The sequence below is a fragment of the Podarcis vaucheri genome (assembly GCF_965113315.1).
Source record: "Podarcis vaucheri genome assembly, chromosome: 8".
Classification (NCBI taxonomy): Eukaryota; Metazoa; Chordata; class Lepidosauria; order Squamata; family Lacertidae; genus Podarcis; species Podarcis vaucheri.
In genome coordinates this window covers 9,932,123-9,953,121 of record NC_138766.1, presented here as the reverse complement: position 1 = coordinate 9,953,121, position 20,999 = coordinate 9,932,123, and the positions used below count along the sequence as shown (strand labels likewise).

At 46.7% G+C, this 20,999-nt stretch overlaps 1 protein-coding gene and 1 long non-coding RNA gene across 2 annotated transcripts in view; both read left to right on the top strand.

Moving 5' to 3' along the window:
- LOC309538909 overlaps positions 1 to 20,999 on the top strand; it is a 206,878-nt gene that overhangs the window by 73,223 nt on the left and 112,656 nt on the right. The gene's annotated exons all lie outside the window — the stretch shown is intronic.
- The window catches only part of ADAMTS16 (ADAM metallopeptidase with thrombospondin type 1 motif 16), an 80,949-nt gene continuing 70,076 nt past the window's right edge, over positions 10,127 to 20,999 (top strand). The window contains exons 1-3 of the mRNA XM_082234211.1: positions 10,127 to 10,375; positions 10,678 to 10,774; positions 15,651 to 15,976. Coding sequence (XP_082090337.1) covers positions 10,316 to 10,375; positions 10,678 to 10,774; positions 15,651 to 15,976 — 483 coding nt within the window. The 5' untranslated portion in view covers positions 10,127 to 10,315. The remainder of the gene's footprint in view (positions 10,376 to 10,677; positions 10,775 to 15,650; positions 15,977 to 20,999) is intronic.

The following is a 20,999-nucleotide window of genomic DNA, read 5'->3' as shown; positions in this document are numbered from 1 at the left end:
CCTGAAGAGTCTACTCAATGTGAAATGTGTGCCTCAGGGACTTGGTCAGAAATAGTTGGAGGGGAGGAGGTTGACAGGGCTCAGCCATGGGCAGCAGTCGGTGGTGAACCATGGGACAAACCATTAGCCAGAACTGAAGCACAAAGCAGGAGGCAAGCTGGAGGAGCCAACCAGAAGTCAAAACTGAACCAGAGAGTAAAACAACGTAGCTCAGGAAGACCACCATGCTCAAGAAAAGCTGACCAGGAACAGGAATCTGGAGTACGTCTTTTCAGAAGGAAAGTGGAGCTAGTCCAGGATCTGTAGCTATTTCACATGGAAGCCTGCCACGTGTACTTCAGTGGTTCTCTACATGGGACACAGTCCTTGCAGGAGGTGATGCTCCCTGGCCTTCCCTAAATGGCACCACTGACCACAGCACTAATCCATATGAAGGACATGGTAGCCAGGCCCGTCTTACCCATTGAGATTAGTGGCGGAGGGCGCTGGGCGCCAAGTTCTGGAGGGTGCCATGCAAGAGTCCAGGGAACACCGAACAAGTGTGCTGAGTGAGTGAGGGTGCATGCGCCGCTCCCATTAAGCATTGGCTCGGTTTTTTCCCTTTTAGCCTGCAGGCACCAAATTCTGCGGGGCGGCAGAAAGCTAAAAGGGAAAAAACCGAGCCGATGCTCTGCTGGAGCGACGCACACGCCCTCGCTCGCTCAGCGCAGGCCCGCTCGCTCGGTGTGCTGCCTGCCGTGGCCACTGTGGCACAAAGCGGCCCGCTGAGCCAGGAGACACCACATCCAGCCTCCGCCTCTTCCCCGCCGGAGAAGCCGGCCTTCAGCCGCTGCCTGCCTCCTCCAGCCCTAAAAAAAGGTCAACTCTGAGAGGGGGGGCGCCCGAGGGATCTTTGCATCACGGTGCCGGATATGCTTAAGACGGCCCTGACTGTAGCACAGTCAACTTGAGGAATTAGGTGTTTGGAGTGAGTTTATCACCAGGGGGTAGGGGACTGGATTCTAAGTAGCCAGTACATTTGTTACCATCTGTAAGATGAAGACCACATACACACACACCTGTCCTAGGTAGATAAAAAGAAGAATATACTATAGCTATTTGGGTGCTAGAAAACTGTCCTGCCCCTACACAGCACTATGGTTTTCAGACTTTTTCTGTCTCGTCAGGAGGAATATTTATGCTGGGTTTCTCTCCCCCCCCCCCTTTCAATCCATGCAACTCACTGAAGTGCTCTTAACTGCTCTTTCACCTTTGACACGGTAGTAAAAACTAGTTAACCATCCCAAGGGGTTTTGTTTTAACAGGTGAGGGAACATGAGCATTGTGGCACTTTGCTTACGTGCTGCAGTCCAAACAAATAGATCTTATTTGTTTTACGATATCATTCACGTGTAAATGCAAAGGCATATGACTGCCCTTTCGCTGAAACATGCTGGGGACCGAAGCATGATTGATAGGCTTGTAAGGGTGCAAGGCTCTGAAATGGTGAGTAGAATTCCTCAACATCTTTCCAACTCTACGTAGAGTTCGGCTCAGGCACACCTAAGCCTATTTACTTCACTGGGTTTGAACATCTCTAACTTTCTAAAAGATTGGGCTGGTGCATACCTCACCAAAATCTTGGGGATGGGGGAAGTGATACAGATATCCATCTTATCAAGAGATTATACACACAGCATGGGAAGGTACCACTAAGGTGGTCATGGTACCTACTTCACAGAGGGTAGACTTGGCATTTGAAGGGAAGTCAGAGAGGATAGACCTCAGCTTGAAGGTGTCCTTTATTTGAAGGGCTGCCCAGTTGAAGTCTGGTTTAAAGATAAAGAATCCTAAGAAGGATGAACAGGGGCCTTGAAAGTTGCCCATCCAGTGTGCTAAAGAGTATATGAAAAAACATTGTTCTGGAGTAAGCATATCGGTATCTAATGAATGAAGCTTTGCAGGGTTAAAGAAAGAGAAAAATGGTGTAAAAAGTATAAAGATAGAGGTAATCTACATTAGACACAACAACTTAGAAAGAGTAAAAATTTTGAGGTCTTAGAACAAAGGAAGTAAGTCAATATGTGTATATGTAGGTAATGATTAGGGACGCAGGTGGTGCTGTGGGTTAAACCACAGAGCCTATCAAAAGGTCAGCGGTTCGAACCGTGACAGGGTGAGCTCCTGTTGCTCAGTCCCTGCTCCTGCCAACCAAGCAGTTTGAAAGCACATCAAAGTGCAAGTAGATAAATAGGTACTGCTCCTGCAGGAAGGTAAACGGCATTTCCGTGCGCTGCTCTGGTTCACCAGAAGTGGCTTAGTCATGCTGGCCACATGACCTGGAAGCTGTACGCCGGCTCCCTCGGCCAGTAAAGTGAGATGAGCGCCACAACCCCAGAGTCGGTCACGACTGGACCTAATGGTCAGGAGTCCCTTTACCCTCTCCCTTTATGTAATGATTAGATTAGAATGATGATATGGTTTTATTTGTAGATGTGTGTTTTTGTTTTTTGTTTTTTGTGTTCTTTTTTCTCTTGTGTTTTGTTTCCTTGTTTGTACTGTTTTATTTTCGATTCATTGTTTGTATTTTTTGTTGTAATTTTGCATTGAAAATAAAAGAAAAAAGAAAGTTGCCCATCCAGTTAGTACCTGTACAACAGACACACTGGTAACTGGGTCACAGTCTTCCCCACTATGGTAAGATATACTGTATTTATATTTAAAGCATAGCAGTCATTTCTAAATTTGCCCATATGCATATAAATTAGTACATTATATATATATATATATATATATATATATATATATATATATATATTGCAAAATCTGTGCCCCCTTTATGTCATCTTTTTTAGGCTATGCAATTCATCTTTTCTAGCCATATGTAAGTGGCAATCCAAGATATCACTTGGTCTGCCTCCCAAAGTGACCTTGAGAGGTTTGAGACCTAATGCACACCACAGTCATGCCAGATGTGTGAGGCCCTGTAGCACTGTGGTTTCTTCTCACATTGTGTGAGATGCTTGCATATGATCTAAGACTTCTGAAAGGTCACCAGAAGGAGCTATGCTGAAGCAGCTCTCTTGCCACTAATATGGTGACATTGGAAGAAGCTCTAAGTTAATGGTTGTCTCAATTCAACAACCCTGTCTGTACATTCTAGTGTTTTCCCCTTCTTCAGCTAAGCAAGCTTCTGTAGCCCTCTTCTGTATAAGGCAACAGCAAGATGAGAAAGAAACTTATTTTGTCTTCTTCAATCAGTCAACCAACACTATCACCAGAAACTTCTTCCATGAAGCAATTTGCTGAAGAAAGCAAGCACACACACAGAGACTGCAAATGTTATCAAATGATCAGCCTTTCCTTGGAGATGAACGAGGAAACTCCCAATGATTTAAGCACAGGACCACACAGATGGTTGGGAGTGGTGAGATCAGTTACAAAGAAGGATAAGGCTATAAATTTCCCATGGCTATCGCACACAGTCTGCTACACCTGGCCTTTGCAGAGGTCCTGGGAGATGGCGATCAGTTCTGCTGTTGGTAGAACTTGTTCCTTATCTAAGGATTAAAAGAATTTGACCAACTGCAGAGAGGGAATGAGAGGGGGAGCATGCAGAATGAGAGACAAAGCAGCTGCTAGATGAGTTCAGTAGAGTAAATGTGTAACTGAGGTCAGAAATTGGCAACATGGCTTCAACCTAGGTCATTTTTGTGCACCATTTAGTGATGAAAGATGAGGAGTCCTCCTGGCAGGGCTGTTCTTTTAGAGCAAACACAGGAAAGTAGAGAGTGAAAGTGTAAAGCAGGCATGGCTGATGTCTGCAGTTGGCAAGGTTGGGATCTTTCCAGAGTCAAGACCTCTTAAGGGGCCCATCAAAACCCAATGCTGCCATTTTGCTTTTGCTTCAAATATGGCTCACACCAAGTGAGATGACGCACCTGAATCTCCTGTCACAATAGAGTTCAGGGATGATTTCTATCCAGGTAGGGCTTCATAGGATGCACTGGCCTGGCTCACAATTAGCGCTAAGCCAAACCAAGGCTATGTGTCAGTGAGTGAGCTTGTAGCTACTCGTGGGGAAAAATCACAACTGCTTCACTCCTTTGGTGGTGGTGGTGCTGCTGCTGCTGCTTAAACCTGGGCTTATGGTTTCTCTCTCTCCAGACAAACCGTAATTGGTAACCAAGATTTGTCCTCAAGGTCCTGCTAATCAAGTACAGTGGTACCTTGGGTGAAGTACTTAATTCGTTCCGGAGGTCCATTCTTAACCTGAAACTGTTCTTAACCTGAAGCACCACTTTAGCTAATGGGGACTCCTGCTGCTGCTGGAGCATGATTTCTGTTCTCATCCTGAAGCAAAGTTCTTAACCCGAGGTACAATTTTTGGGTTAGTGGAGTCTGTACCCTGAAGCGTATGTAACCTGAAGCGTATGTAACCTGAAGTACCACTGTACAGTCGTACCTTGGATCCCGAATGCCTGAAACTCGGAAATCTTGGCTCCTGAACCTGAAAGTGATTGTTCTGGTTTGCGAACGTTCTTTTGGAACCCGAATGTCCAACAGGGCTTCCGATCGGCTACAGGAGCTTCCTGCAGCCAATCAGAAGCTGCAATTTGGTTTTTGAATGTTTTGCAAGTCAAAGTGATTCAGTTTGACTTCCAAGGTACAACTGTACTATGAAACACCAGCCACTGCCTGGTATAAAGCACCCAGATATTCCAATCTCCCTCATGTAATCTCAGTGACTGCCCTTTGAGATAGAAGATGCATTCTTGATCCTATTTATAATCTAAATCCTGGTACAGAATGTGTCTTCAAAGCATCGTGTAGCAGCCGGCCACTTGCCTTGTCGACATTTGCAAAGAACGATCAAATCTCCTTGCAACATGACTGAGGAGACCACACGTGGCTCTGTGTGTCTAGCACCACTTATAAATGCTAGCTTTTAATGAGGTAAAGTTTGAAGGTCATTTTAGTCTGTGGTTTCTGCCAATGTAAAGACAAGGAAGTTACTCAGTTTCCACTCAATGATTTATTATGATCTAGTTCTCCTTAACAGGTGAAAAATTGACCTTGATGTTTAACCAAGGTGAAGACATACGTTTGTGAGACAGTATATATTGGCCCATCGCCAGATATAATCTTCTTTAAAATTATTATATTGGTTTCAAATCTACCGTATTTTTCGCCCCATAAGACGCACCAGCCCATAGGACGCACCTAGTTTTTTGGGGGGAAAATAAAGAAAAAAAATTATTTCCCCCCCAGGTGCGCTGCGCTAATCCCGAAGCTTGGGGCGTGCGGAGCTCAGCGCGCCCCAAGCTTCTGGGTGCCGGCAAGCAGTCCGCTAGCCCTGGGAGAGCTGCGCGGCTCTCCCAGGGCTAGCGGACCGCTGCACTAATCCAGAAGCTTGGGGCGTGCGGAGCTCAGCGCGCCCCAAGCTTCTGGGTGCCGGCAAGCAGTCGCTAGCCCTGGGAGAGCTGCGCGGCTCTCCCAGGGCTAGCGGACCGCTGCACTAATCCAGAAGCTTGGGGCGTGCGGAGCTCAGCGCGCCCCAAGCTTCTGGGTGCAGGCAAGGTCTCCGCTAGCCCTGGGAGAGCTGGGTCTCCCACAGCTAGCGGATAGCTTCCTGAAGCCTGGAGAGCGAGAGGGGTCGGTGCGTACCGACCCCCCTCGCTCTCCAGGCTTCAGAGAAAGCCTGCATTCGCCCCATAAGATGCACACACATTTCCCCTTCATTTTTGGAGGGGGAAAAGTGCGTCTTATAGGGCGAAAAATACGGTAATCATGCCTAGTTGTCCAGGTCTGCATAAATGGTGGCCCACGAAGCCCAAAGCAGCCAACTCAACGTGTAAAATATGCTTGACAGTCACCCTAGCTGCTTGGCTAGACGGATGACTAGGGACGATGCAGCAATGGTAGTCAATTCCCATTAAGACTACCATTTTGGATTTACTTCCAAGGAAATATACTTAGGACTCAGCTGCCATCCTTGTCTTGCCATCCAATGTCTTTTGAGTTCTAGAATTCCATTGGTTTGGAGGAAAATGTTTCATTCTCCTCTTCATCGTAAAAATATCCAGCGTTTCTAATGTAGCTGTGAGTGTCACCGCAGACCTTGAACCGTTAAGGATGCCAAGGGTGTTGGAGCTTTGCCCAAGAACATCAGTCTTGAAGGCTGGATCCTAGCCTAGAGAACCAGCTGTGGCTTAGCTCCCACTGAGGTGCTTAATCTGTATCTGGGTTGTATCATTTCAGTCTGCAGGTGGGATCTCATGTGATGAAATCCTGCCTCATTGTTTAAAAAATTTCCATACATATAAAACTTAGCATGTCAGGGAGAAGGCTGTGATTCACAGCATACCTAGTGGTCCAGGCTAGCATAATTTGTGACTCACTTGATGGATCACAATTTCATATTTTATGTAAGAAAGCAAGAGGGGGAGACGTTTTATTGTCTAGCCTACAGGGCCTTTGCAATTTCCAACACAAAAGCAACTTGAAAACAACCAAATATATATATAAATTCTGTGTACACCCAACATTTCACTTGGAAAAAAAATAAAACAAAGTGATATTAAGGGAAATGTTTCCTGCGTGGAAACAGCTGTTCAGAAAGGAGGTTTTTTGGCAGATGCCAATTCAGAGCCTCAGAGAGAGAAAAACTGCACCTGGAGAAAATTCCCCTTTTCGCACGACTACGAAAGGTTCAGGTCTACCCTTATTCACTTGGCTTCCATCCTTAGAGTTGGTTCTGCCTCTGTTCTGTCACTTTGGCCTGAAGGCTGGGAGTAAATGATTCAGATTTCTCCACCTATACGCAGAACATGGCGCCGACGCTTTGGTGTGGGCATGGCAAACCCCAGGCTGCGGGAACAGCTGCAAACACCGAGTTAAGCATTTGTGCCTGAACCATTCCCAGGTCCCTCTTCCGGATGAGCTCCCCACCCCCCAAACAAGGCTATGCAATTTGTCACAGCACTGAAAGTTGTGTCATTCTCCTCTGCTTGCCAATTTTGCTAATACATTTGGTTTGGCCAGCTGGCAAGCAGAGAGTTTCGTAGTATGCATTTTCATGTTAGAATGCAGGCCTTTCTGCACCTAAACTCTCTTTATTCATGCCTGCACAGAGTCAGAACCAGTCACAATAGTGGGAACTGGCAGTGGGGGAATCAAATTTGTAGGTGCCTCCTTCAAATTTGGGTAATCAGGCACATTATTTCTCTCTTGGGGGAGGGAGGGAATACAGGAATTGTTTTGATTTTTTTAAAAAATTATCATCTTATGGCTGCAATCCTATACAGGCCCAAATCAGCCCTCCAGGCCGTTCTGCCTGGTTCTTGGGATTCTCTCCTGGCTATATCTCCTCCTGGACCACATCTCTCACCTTCTTCCACACCCTCCTTGAGTGGTTTACCCATCTGAAATGTGCCCTTGAGCTCTGATAACTCTGGTCGATGACCTGGATGGGGGGAAAAGAGAGAAGGGTTTTGTGACTGTGTGAAGAAACTAGCATTCTGTAGAAAGGCACACTTTTCATTCATTGCTCTGCCGGCTTTTTGCACTGAGGTCCAGCTCCGAGGGCCTTCTGGCGGTTCCCTCCCTGCAAGAAGTGAAGCTACAGGGGACCAGGCAGAGGGCCTTCTCGGTGGTGGCGCCCTCCCATCAGATGTCAAGGTAATAAACAACCATCTGACTTTTAGAAGACATCTGAAGGCAGCCCTGTTTAGGGAAGTTTTTAATGTTTGAAGTTTTATCGCACCAGTCAAACCCTATAGATGGAACAACCTTCCCAGCAAACATGGGCATAGGCAGGAATTTTGTTGTTGGGCTTTTTTGGGGGGGTCACGGATACCCCCCCCCAAAAGAGGACATTACAGAGGGGCAGGTTTCTGCTGGGTGGGCCAGAACTCAATTGAGTATTTTCAATGCTTTTCAATACTTTTTGTGGATTGCGGGGCATCAACTCCCCCCCCCCGTGGCTACGCCCATGCTGGCAAAGGACCCCTGCTTATGCACATGGGATCTGTGGGGGTGAATTTTCCCTTCCTCCTGTCCCATCATCATCTCAAGAGAGAATTTCTGCTTTGCTCTTAAATTTCATTGTGTGTGTCTTAAGGCATGTGGGGTGGGGGTGGGGGTTCCACAGAGATCCTGCTTGGTCCCTCTCCTAGGCAACCATGAGATGTCCTTCTCCAGTCCACAAACAGCACGCAGGGAATCTCTGTTTGCTCACCTGTGGAGCAGATAAATGCTACTGAGGATCCTAGAAATTTGGGTAGATTTAGAAATGGGGCCCAAGTCCACAAGTTACAGTAACCACGTCCCCACTATGTAGCATCACTGTAGCTAGGCTTGGTCTAAAGGGTAAAGGGAACCCTGACCGTTAGGTCCAGTCGCAAACGACTCTGGGGTTGCAGTGCTCATCTCGCTTTACTGGCCGAGGGAGCCGACGTTTGTCCGCAGACAGCTTCCAGGTCATATGCCCAGCATGACTAAGCCGCTTCTGGTGAACCAGAGAATCGCACGGAAACACTGTTTACCTTCCCACCAGAGCGGTGCCTATTTATCTACTTGCACTTTGATGTGCTTTCGAACTGCTAGGTTGGCAGGAGCTGGGACCAAGCAACGGGAGCTCACCCCGTCACGGGGATTTGAACCGCCAACCTTCTGATCGGCAAGCCCTAGGCTCTGTGGTTTAGACCACAGCAGCAGAATAAAGTGACAGACTCCTGAGACAGGCAGATGGCAGACATGATCATTGCCTGCAGGCAGGAGATGACCTCTCTGGAGATTTCCAATCTATATGTTTTTGGGTTTGTTTTTTTTAAAGGATTCCTTAAGTAGAAAAGTATATCAGAAAGAATTTTTTTCAATTTTGGCTGCGTCCTCTGGTGTCAGATTTCAGCAGTGTCCTGTGCAATGCACTGCCTCTTGCACTCTATTGTAAATCAGTGTTGTACGACGGAGGCACACACACACACACCGCAACTGAATCAATTTTGCTCCCCCAAATCTGCCTCTATCCTAGTTTTACTGCTTTTTTATGAGGAAATTTTATTTTAAAAAATAAAAATCCCAGTGACATTCTCCACCTGCATCCAGAAATGGTAACTTCATTCTTTCACTGTTGAAATTTACTACTTCGAGATAAACTAACAGGAAGGATTCGAAATCCGCGGGACCAGAAATTCACAGAAGACTGGTGTAAATTTACAGGCTACCTGAAAAGTAATTGTGATGGTCAGACTACGTTTGTAGGTTTGCAAGACGTTTTGTGAGGTGAATTATTGGAACTATTGCAAAAATGGATAAAGGGGAGGATGGTTAGTTAAGATAATTAAATGCAATATGAATTTAAGAAATGCATAAGAAGTGGTTAAAACGGTGGGTCATCAGAGGTGCTGATGGAAGTCCCAAAAAAGATTGTATAAGTGAAGCTTTGTGGTATGTATTATAATTTATATGTTAAAATTAATAAAAAATTATTATATATAAAAAAGAAATTTACCACTTCGTTCTCTCCCTCTCTCTGAGAGATGGGCAAAGAAGCACACTCTTTACCTGCTCAGGAGCACTTTCACCCATTGTTTTCCATATACAGTACTGTATTGCAAAGTTAAACCCTGGCAGCGAAGCTGATCTCTCCAGGGGAAATGGGCATGGAATAATCCCTGGTTCCCTATGCTCTCTCTCTCTCTCTCTCTCTCTCTCTCTCTCTCTCACACACACACACACACACACACACACACTTCTCTGCATAATTTGGCCGGCCCCCGCCCCTCTTGCTCCGCGAGGACAAAGGCAGAGTCGGCGAGCTTGCGCGCAAAGTCCCACGCCCCTCCCCTCTCTCCTTCGCCTCTACGTGGGAGGAGTAGGGGGGCGGCAGCAGCAGCAGGTGCTGGGCGGGACAGGGAGAGCTGCCCCCTCGGCAGAAGCCGGCCGGCTGCCCCCTCCCCAACGGAGGCTGCTGCTGCTGCTGCTGCTGCCTTCGCCGGAGCGCAGCTGGGGCGCCTGGCCATGGAGAGCCGCACCTGGCGCGCCGCGCAGCCCCGACCTGCCGCCTCCTGCCTCGCCAGCGCAGCCCGCCGCCCCTCTCGACGAGGCACCTTTTAGCCGCTGGGCGTCCCCCTCCCGCAGCAGCCAAGGGAAGGAGGGCTCCGCTCATTCCTGCCATGCCTGCGCTTTAGGCTGCCGCTCCGGGGCATGCGGCTCTCTGCCACCCTGGCAGCGCGCTCCGCTTCCCTCTCCAAAACAGGAGCCAGGCGCCCGGCGCCCGGGCTGCTCCGTCGCTAGGGGTGGTTTGCGGAGCTCCGCTTGGCGGGAGAGGAGGATGGCGTCCGGCAGCCTGGCGGGGCTGTGCCTTTGGCTGCTCTTCCAAGCGCAGCTCCAGGTAGGTTCTCCCAGAACAGCTGTGCGAAAGCCGCCTCTCTCTTTCTCTCTTGCAAATTGCAGTAAAGCCAGTATTCGGTGATCTCCGCGGCAGGACCACCCCAAATAATGCTGATTGCATTAAGAAGGACTTTGCAATACAGAGAGTCCATAAAGAAACTCATCTCCTTCTAACCTTTGCCCATTTGCCTATATTTCTTAAATCTTTGTATATATCCATCCAGAAGGGCAGAAGGGTGGGGTATAAATAATAGCGTTACTGTTATTATTATTATTATTATTGCCACCCCCTCCCTTTTCCAGGGTGCACCTGTGACATGTGCAGGTCAAGCAGCCGCTGGGAGCCCAGATCTCCTTTCCTCTTTGCACTCTGAGTTGTTGGAGTTCACAGACAACAGTGGTAAGTGAGCAGAGTAGATCCTATATTGTATTAACCCTTGTGATTGGTTATATTTACCTGTAAGGGAGTTGGCTGGTGTCCAATGGAAATGATCTCTTTGGCTTCCTTTATAATTCTCTGCGTATGCTCAGGAGCTCTTCTGACATGGGGCTTGTAAAGCCCGATGCCTGTTTACTCAGAAGTCAATGAGTTTCCATGTATTCAGGGAGACTTGCTTCCGAATAAGGGTGCATAGAATTGCAGTCACATGGTGAAATCCTGTGCATGCCTCCCGTGAAGTAAGCTCCATTGAGTTCAATGGGACCTTTGTCTAGGTAGGTGTGCATAGGGTTTTACAGTGGTACCTCGCAAGACGAATGCCTCGCAAGACAAAAAACTCGCTAGATGAAAGGGTTTTAAGTTTATTGAGCTGCTTCGCAAGACGATTTTCCCTATGGGCTTGCTTCGCAAGACGAAAACGTCTTGCAAGTTTGTTTCCTTTTTCTTAACGCCGTTAATACAGTTGCGACTTGACTTTGAGGAGCAACTCATAGAACGCGGTGTGGTAGCCTTTTTTTGAGGGTTTTAAAGACTTTGGTGATTTTTGAAGCTTTTCCAAAACTTTCCCGACACCGTGCTTCGCAAGACGAAAAAAATCGCAAGACGAGAAAACTCGCGGAATGAATTAATTTCGTCTTGCGAGGCACCACTGTATTTGGAGTGGTTGATTGAGGTTCTGCCCATATTAATAGGATTGATAACTCATGCACCTGGGATCACAAAGTGTTTTGAAATAGGTGTTGTTAATGTTTAGATTCTGCGGCTGTTCTAGGCTACATGCCCAATGCAGGTCTACTGAGAATTAGCCCCACTGAGCCCAATTGGGCTTTCTCCCAATTACATCTTAATTCCAAAAACATACGACTGGGCTGTAAACAAAACCTGCTGCTTTCTATAAATGAATAGTGAAAACTCTTTGATTAATATGTTGATATCTGGAATAGCAGAGATTGTAAAATATGGGCTATACTTGATGCATTGGCTTTGATCGGCGTTAACGGATTTCCACAGGCACATAAATGTATATGCTATTTTAGCATGGCTTTCTTAAATTAAACGGATATATTTGTAACTGGCTTTCTTCCCGTCTGGAGTGGCTGCTGCCCTGCAACATAAGACCTAAGAATAATAACTTAATGGGTGAGGAAATCACATCCACACACATTCAAGCTAATGAGTAACTGTTGCCCTCAGTGAGGTCTTACTACATGGTGAGAGGAGCCCAGAAGGAAAGGTCTGCCCAATTGCTGAGTTGCTCCACTCAGAACTGAGCCTCATTAACAATCCAAATATTGTGGATTCTGCACCCTTTCCTCACGATTGTGACCGGAGGAAGTTCTGCCTTTTTTTTAAATTAGGCTTACGAAACTTCCAGATGCAAAATACCCTACTGCAACTACCCTGTTCTGTAATAGTGTCAGAAAGCAACATGATGAATAAAGCATAATTGTTTTTGACTACAGTGGTGCCCCGCAAGACGAATGCCTCGCAAGACGGAAAACTCGCAAGACGAAAGAGTTTTCCGTTTTGGAGGTGCTTCGCAAAATGAATTTCCTATGGGCTTGCTTCGCAAGACGACAATGTCTTGCGAGTTCCTGCTGGTTTTTTTCCCCCTCCCCCCCTTTTTCTAAGCCGCTAAGCCACTTATTAGCTGATCCGTTCAGCAGATAAGCCTCTAAAAGCCTCTAATAGGGCTAATAGCGCTAATCCGCTAATCCATCAATGGGCTTGCTTCGCAAGACGAAAAAACCGCTAGATGAAGAGAATCACAGAACGGATTCTTTTCGTCTTGCGAGGCACCACTGTACTCACCTGGTTGCCATAGGTGATTAGGAAGGTCACCCAGGTGAGTGAGTGAGCAGGTTGTCTGAAGATGGGTGGAGTGTTTGTCCCTTCCTCTGACAAGTCACCTATGTTCCTGGGCGTTTCTGGGTGGGGGATGGGGGCACTCTTTTCATAGAAACCCAGCAAGGTCACAACAGAGGTGTGCAGTGCTTGACCCCCCCCTTCAGTATCTCACTTTGTTAACTGTGATGGGAGCCTCCCCCATTCCCCATGGAGGAGTCATGCAGACTCCCAGAGAAGGCACAGATTGCCTCTACCATTCTCTGGCAGCCTCGTGGATTTCCATGCTGGATGATGCTCAAGAAGCAAAGGTTGTTCTCTCCCATCCCGCAGAGACACCAAAAAGGACCAGCAGCAGATGGAAAGAACTACCAGACTGGTGTCTTTCTGTTGCTGGACATGGAGCAAATCTCATGCCTGCCTAACATGGAATCAGAGAATTGGAAGGGACCCTGAGGGTCATCTAGTCCAACCCCCTGCACAGCGGTAGTCTCGTAATCTGGGGAACCGGGTTCGATTCCCCGCTCCTCCACATGCAGCTGCTGGGTGACCTTGGGCTAGTCACACTTCTCTGAAGTCTCTCAGCCCCACTCACCTCACAGAGTGTTTGTTGTGGGGGAGGAAGGGAAAGGAGAATGTTAGCCGCTTTGAGACTCCTTCGGGTAGTGATAAAGAGGGATATGAAATCCAAACTACTACTACTCCTCCTCCTCCTCCTCCTCCTCCTCCTCCTCCTCCTCCTCTTCTTCTTCTTCTTCTTCTTCTTCTTCTTCTTCTTCTTCTTCTTTTTGCCCAACATGGGGCTCGAACCCCCATGGCCCTGAGATTTAAAGTCATGTGCTCTACCAACTGAGCTCTCTGGATTAGGGTGTTAATCAGGTACTTGGGCTTATTCACACGCACCATGCTTCTGTTTATATTCATACAATGACAGCACAGCCCTTTGTCTATGTAAGTCCCACTGAGTTGAATAGGACTTATCTCCAGGTAACCATTCATAAATATACAGTGGACGTTCGGGTTGTGAACATGATCCTTGCAGGATGCACGTTCACAACCCGCAGTGTTTGCAACCCGCAGCGGCACATCTGCGCATCTGCGATTTGGTGCTTCTGAACATGCACAAAGCGCGATTTAACTTGTTCCAGTACTTCTGGGTTTTGGCAGGTCCATAACCCGAAAAAACGCAACCTGAAGCAGCTGTAACCCGAGGTATGACTGTAGTTGGTTGGCAGCAAAGGGGCTCCATCACCAGCCTACTAAGCTTAGAAGCTGGATGCATGAGGAGCAAACCCTCTTCTTGCAGTCTCAGCAATCGGCGAGGAGGCAGGGAGCCTGCCATCCAGCTCACTGCCACCACCCAACACTCTGAGCAAGCAAGTCTTTTTTGAAAAATGTTGCAGGGCTGTGACTTTTGAGAGCCAATTTACAAGTCTGTATTAAAAGCAGTTGTGCTCGTGGAGATAAGAAGGAAGACACCAGGGGGTGCTGAATAGTGAACATTAATAGCCTGAAACATTCAGTGAAGGTCTCCCTGGAATTCAAGTGGAACTTTCTCGTTAAGTTTATCAGGACTTTTATTTGAGATGCTCTCAAGATAGCATTTAAACAGCTTTGGGGAAACTGCTATCCTTTGTAAGTTGGAACTAGATGGATTAAACACATGGCTTCTGGCAAAGATGGAGCCATCGTGTATATAATTCTCCCCTTCCCCTCTGTTGCATCTAGTAAGGATTATCTGGGCCGTACACACAACAAGATTCCTCACAACCCCACTGCTATTAGAATAAGTTATGTGTTCTCATCATCTACCCTTGAAATGCAGAGTAAATGCTAGGTCTGTAATCGCTAGGAAAATGAATCTGCTTTTAAAAAATTGTGATAATGGATTAATGGATTCTTTAATGCAGGAATGCAAAAAGGCTATGTCCACAAAACTCCCATTTACTGCAGGGGTGGGACACTAGATCCAGCCCACAACCCCCTGGGCCAGTTTTGATAGGTCCACCCGTCAATCACTTGATGTCACAGTGAAATCAAACCACTGCCGGCAAAAGATGAGCAGCTGATTGTAAAGCACTCTGCATTCCCAATGAGCAGCTCTCTAGTGGAGCCCAACCCAGCAGCACTGTCAGGGCAGTCAGCAAGCCTCCTTGTTAAGAAACTGCCCTCCTATTGTTCCTTTGGAGCGACATCCTTACCTGCCCCTAGCATGTGACACGTGTGATGTCAAGTGTGCAGGCAGCTGGTCATGGTTGGGGGGGGTGGTCTTAAGGGCCAAATTTGGACTCATGATGGATATAATGAAACCCATTGATCCCATGATTTGAGGTCTCTCTGGCCCCTTCTGCACTCTACATTTAAATCAGCAACATACCAACAGTCAAGTCTCACCTCAGAGAATCCTAACTGTAGTTTGTGGTGGGTGCTGAGAGTTTGTAAAGGTAAAGAGACCCCTGACCATTAGGTCCAGTCGCGGACGACTCTGGAGTTGTGGCGCTCATCTCGCTTTATTGGCCGAGGGAGCCGGCGTACAGCTTCCGAGTCATGTGGCCAGCATGACTAAGCCGATTCTGGCGAACCAGAGCAGCGCACGGAAACGCTGTTTACCTTCCTGCCAGAGTGGTACCTATTTATCTACTTGACTTCATGCTTTCGAACTGCTAAGTTGGCAGGAGCAGGGACCAAACAACGGGAGCTCACCCCGTCGCAGGGATTCGAACCGCTGACCTTCCGATCAGCAAGCCCTAGGCTCAGTGATTAGGCCACAGCGCCACCCACGTCCCTTCTGAGAGTTCTTAGGAGACCCCTATTTCCTTTCATAGGGCTACCCAGAGCAATTTAACAATCAAGGCCTCCTCCCAGGGGACATTTTCAGTAGCCAGGTTGCAACAGGAAATCTGTGCGTACAAATGCATGCAAACACTTGCATTTGCATCTGCCGCCATCCATGCTGCTGAAAGGTCTGACTCTATGCCTTGACTGCTTACAGAATATGTTATTGTGACAGCATATGAAGTAGACCAAAATGGGGCTTATGTAAGTCATGGAGTTGCACACCATGAAAGGAGGAAGAGAGAAGCATCTGAGGGAGAAACTGACTCGCTGCACCTCCATTTCCATGGATTTGGCCACGACTTCCAGCTTGACCTGAAGACTTCAGATTTTCTCGTGGCACCTGGATTTACAATACAGACCCTGGGCAAGGGGAGAACCAAGTCAATACACACATACCCAGCAGAAGACTTTTGCTTTTATCAAGGTGTCTTGCGATTGCACAAAAACTCATCTGTAGCACTTTCAACATGCGGAGGCTTGGTGAGTAAACATGGAACAACAAGTTGAGGGGGGAAATTAAATGCAAAATGTTGTAGCTATTGTTACAATGAAATTCAGGATGGATGTGCAGGTAAAACATCTGTAGAAGCTTCAAAAGGAGGAGACTTTGTGTTGTTTTTTAAAATACGTTTTTATGTATGAAACATTTCACAAGAAGACTGTACCAGCAAACATACATTTTACTGCCACATGTATTGCATAGGTATGTAGCTGAGTGTGTGAAAAATATATATACATAAAACAAGCATATCAGCATATATATATATATATATATATATATATATATTGTGCATAATTTTGCGGAAGCTATAATTCCACCCACCCACCTCTGTTCATGGGGAGCGTTTATTGTAAGAATGTCAGAGCGCAGCTCCCAGTGGACAATATGTAGTGCCGCATCACAAACCTGGATTTGCATAATGCCAGGGTCATGAAGGGGAGCAAAAGTGAAAGCAGGTTTTAGAATGGCAGTGGCCACAGAACTGGAGCAAGAAGGGAGAACCACTGAGAGGGTGAAAATTGGGATTTTAAACAGTAGATTTTGAGTAGAGCGAGCAGGGGGTGACACTGAGGCGGGGATGTGGCAATGTAAAACCAGGTCTGAGAACAGTGAAAAGGGAATTTGGAAAACTTGTTGGTTTCTGTGTTGCACCTACCTCTGCCATTTCTTTTCGTTAAAACAGGTGCTTTAAAAAACACAGCTCCCCAGTAGCCTTCCGTACCTGCTTCACTCAAACCTCTGCTGTTGTTTAAAACTGCCATTTTCCTCTCAGTTTCTTTCCATCCCTGCTTCACTCATTCTGCCCTTGTGAGCTGTATTCAGCCTGGTGTGTCACAAGTTGTGCAAACATGGTACAGTGGTGCCTCACAAGACGAAATTAATTCGTTCTGCGAGTTTTTTCGTCTTGCGAATTTTTCGTCTTGCGAAGCACGGTTTCCCAAAGTCTTCAAAATCACCAAAGTCTTCAAAAACCTCAAAAACGGCTACCACACCGCATGCTATGAGTTGCTCCTCGAAGTCACCCTGGGTATTAACGGAATACGGAAAAAGGAAACAAACTTGCAAGACGTTTTCATTTTTCGTCTTGCAAAGCAAGCCCATAGGGAAATTCGTCTTGCCAAGTAACTCAAAAAACAAAAAACTCTTTCGTCTTGCGAGTTTTTCGTCTTGCGAGGTACCACTGTATACATGTACATCGAAACAGCTAATCCAGGAAGCCACTATTGGTTGTGGCTCCCTTTGTCCTCAGGCAGTTTGAAACACAAGCTTGCTGCTCCATCATGTTGGAAGTGCCCCTTAGAGTAGAATATTGGCTAAGGGTGGAACAACCCCATCCTGCCACACACTGTTCTGGGGGTTCTCCAAATGTAGGGGGCACATGGGGGAAAGCCCCATTACTCAAGCAAAAGTCCTTGCATATGCCTTGTTGGGTGAATCCCACCCGACGTGGGATGGAGATCTGTACATAAACACTGAAAGTTCAGTGAAGCTGGCATTCATTTTCTGCAGAGATGATTTCACTGAATATATTTTGCTGCTGAATAATTTGATGTTCATCAAGAGTGCCAGGGATGATGTTATCTTCTCTTGTTTGACCTAAAGGCGCATCTCCACCCAAAGGCGGTTTCTGTAACTTCATAAATCTGTTTTTCCACTCAGAAATGTTCAGGTTTTAGCTAAAGACTTACTGAAGTGCTCTATCACATGTTCACGTGAATACACATGTGGAGAATTGCTGTTGGTTAGAGTTCTAAGTCAGGTGGACTGTTTACCTGACTCTGTATAAGGCAGATTCTTATGGTTCGTTCACACATGCAAATCATCAAAACCTTCTCACAGTGTCATGTGGGAATCAGCCCTTGGTCCTATCTTAAAGAAGATAATTCCTTTTGCAAAGCTTACATTAAAGCCTGCTGACATCATGTTGGGATGTGCAGTCATGGAGGTAACCATCAAATAATTTGGTTGGGATGACTAAAGTATCTCCACATACTCGTGGACAAGGTTTGTTTGTCAGCCACTGCTTTCCAGTCACCGGGAGCCGCAAAACAGTCAGCTGAAAGCTACTCTTGCTTGAGTTGAGTGCATAAGACTGGATTACTAAGAGGGATTTAGGGATGCACAAGTATCCCTTCGTTTACTTTGAAGGAGCTTCCTCAAAGGGATCCTTTGTGAACCTCTAACCGAGCAAATGCAAAACTCTTCCAGGTGACATTTGTCCTGCCCCTATGCTTGGCATGTTAAAACCCAGACTGAAGACATTCCTATTTGTCCAGGCACTTGGATCAGGAACTGCATTGCATTTAGAGTGTGGCCCTGTAGATATTTCTTGCTGCTGTTTTACTATATTTTTATGTTTGGTTTAGTGATCTTGTGCTGTTAACTGGCCTATGCTCAGGAATGGAGGAAGGAGAGGATATAAAAAATAAACTAATTAACTAGCTAAATAAATAAATCAGCCATGGTCACTGGAACTCCTGCTTGTTGTCTCTGCCACCTTCCCCCACCCCCCAGCCAAGCTATCCTCCCAACTTACCCAGAGTAGGAGAAGGGGGCCCCATTGATGACAGAGGTTGTCTCAGTTCCCCTGCAGATCTTCCTTTCCCACCAAAGAGTGCACTCAGGCTACACACCACAGCATCCCTGGTGGGAAGATGATGCTATTCTGGTCTATTTCCACCAGCCCTGTCCTCCATCTGCGATAACTGATATGAACAGCATCACTTTCCCTTAGGGATGATGTGACATGTATTCCCCAGGCTCTCCTCAGGGGAAAAATAAAGCTCTGCCCAAGAGCTGGATCCAATTCTAATTTCTGCTGCACTCGCAGCCACTCCTGTCTCCTTCCATCCTGAGGTAAGTTGGGAGCATCCTTGGATGGCAGAAGATGGGGAAGTAGTGGCTGCAGAAAGAGTGGAGGCCACTGGTTTTGTGGGTCAAGCAATCCTTGAGAAGGATACTGCCTGACCTCTGCCATCTTATGGGTAGACCTCTGGACACCCCTTAAGATTCAGCTGCTGTAACAGCAGAGTCAAGATCCTGGTGGATGCAGGTGGTTGGTTGTGACTTGGCAGAGTCAAAGGAAATGTATGGTGCTATTACAATTTGTTGGAAAAGAATATGTAAGGAAAACAATAAAAATTCATTTGCAAAAAAAAAAAAAAAACAAAGATCCTGGTGGATGCAAGCAATTTTCCCCCCTCAAAATGTTTTGTGAACAAGCCACAGTGAGCTGCTGTTGGTTCTGGGCCAGACTGTAAATGACTCTGCACAATGAGGATGCAATGGAGGCAGCAAAGTTTGTCTTATTTCCTGCCTTTACTGCCACTAGGTTGATGAGCTTCTCCTAGTCTGAGTAATAGGACTTTTTGGCAGTAGCTAACCTTTGATGACGTGGGTGGTGCTGTGGGTTAAACAACAGAGCCTAGGGCTTGCCGATCAGAAGGTTGGCGGTTTGAATCTCCCTTGCTTGGTTCCTGCTCCTGCCAACCTAGCAGTTCAAAAGCATGTCAAAGTGCAAGTAGATAAATAGGTACCACTCTGGTGGGAAGGTAAACAGTGTTTCCGTGCACTGCTCTGGTTTGCCTGAAGTGGCTTAGTCGTGCTGGCCACATGACCCGGAAGCTGTCTGCGGACAAACGCCGGCTCCCTCGGCCAATAAAGCGAGATGAGCGCCGCAACCCCAGAGTCGTCCACGACTGGACCTAATGGTCAGGGTCCCTTTACCTTAACCTTTGATGGCACAGCCATATGTGCAAGTCATCGCTTGATACTTGAGTCAACACATTTTGCACACCACCTAAATATATAGGTAGCTGTGTAGGAGCATAAGAGAAATAAATGAACAGCAGCACTAATGTAACAGCTTCCAAAAATTAACCAAGTATTAAGCAAGCTTGCAAACTGCACAGAGAAAAGAAAAAAAATGTTGCATTGAGAAGTTGGGAAATTAATTGTTAGCAATGAAGGCTGCTCTCTTTCTGAAATTATTTGGATCTTCTCTAGCACTGAGCAAAACACACACTTCTTTGATGTATTCAGCACTTAGCATTTGGACCTCTAAGAAGCAGTAATTATATACAGTTGTGTTGTTTATTATGCTCATGAAGCACTATATTGGCCAGGTGGCTATGGCATCCGCCTTTATGCCCAACTCCCCAAACTATAACCTATCCTTTTTTATCTTGCATATCTGGGTTAATTGGCTTCCAGCAGTCATTCGTGATTTTCTCTCATCTTGCTGGGATTAAGGATGAGCTGAACCCTTTGGTTCCACTCTGAAAAGCTTTGACGAAATCAGTAGTAAATTCGTTCCAATTGACTCAAACTTAACTTTTGCCCCACTCTTTCTGGGCACAGGTCTGTGCTGGTTTTTTCCTGTGCTGCACCGGTTTTTTTCACCCCAGAACTTTCCCCACAAAGAGCATTGGCAGGATTATTGTAATCACGTGCAGTTTTATAAGAGTATATATTTATGTGGGATGCAGGTGGCGCTGTGGGTAAAAGCCTCAGCGCCTAGGGCTTGCCGATCGAAAGGTCGGCGGTTCGAATCCCTGCAGCGGGGTGCGCTCCCGTCGTTCGGTCCCAGCGCCTGCCAACCTAGCAGTTCGAAAGCACCCCCGGGTGCAAGTAGATAAATAGGGACCGCTTACAAGCGGGAAGGTAAACGGCGTTTCCGTGTGCTGCGCTGGTGCTGGCTCGCAAGAGCAGCTTTGTCGCGCTGGCCACGTGACCCGGAAGTGTCTTCGGACAGCGCTGGCCCCCGGCCTCTTGAGTGAGATGGGCGCACAACCCTAGAGTCTGGCAAGACTGGCCCATACGGGCAGGGGTACCTTTACCTTTACCTTTATATTTAAAGTAGATGAGCAAATATGCGGAAAATATTTTAAAAAGTAAATTTAAGGTACCGCAGAAAGAGGGGCAAGGAAGTCAAGTTTTGAAATGTTAAAATGATTGTAAAGTTATTGAAATGTATAAAACTGAAAATCATAAATAAAAATA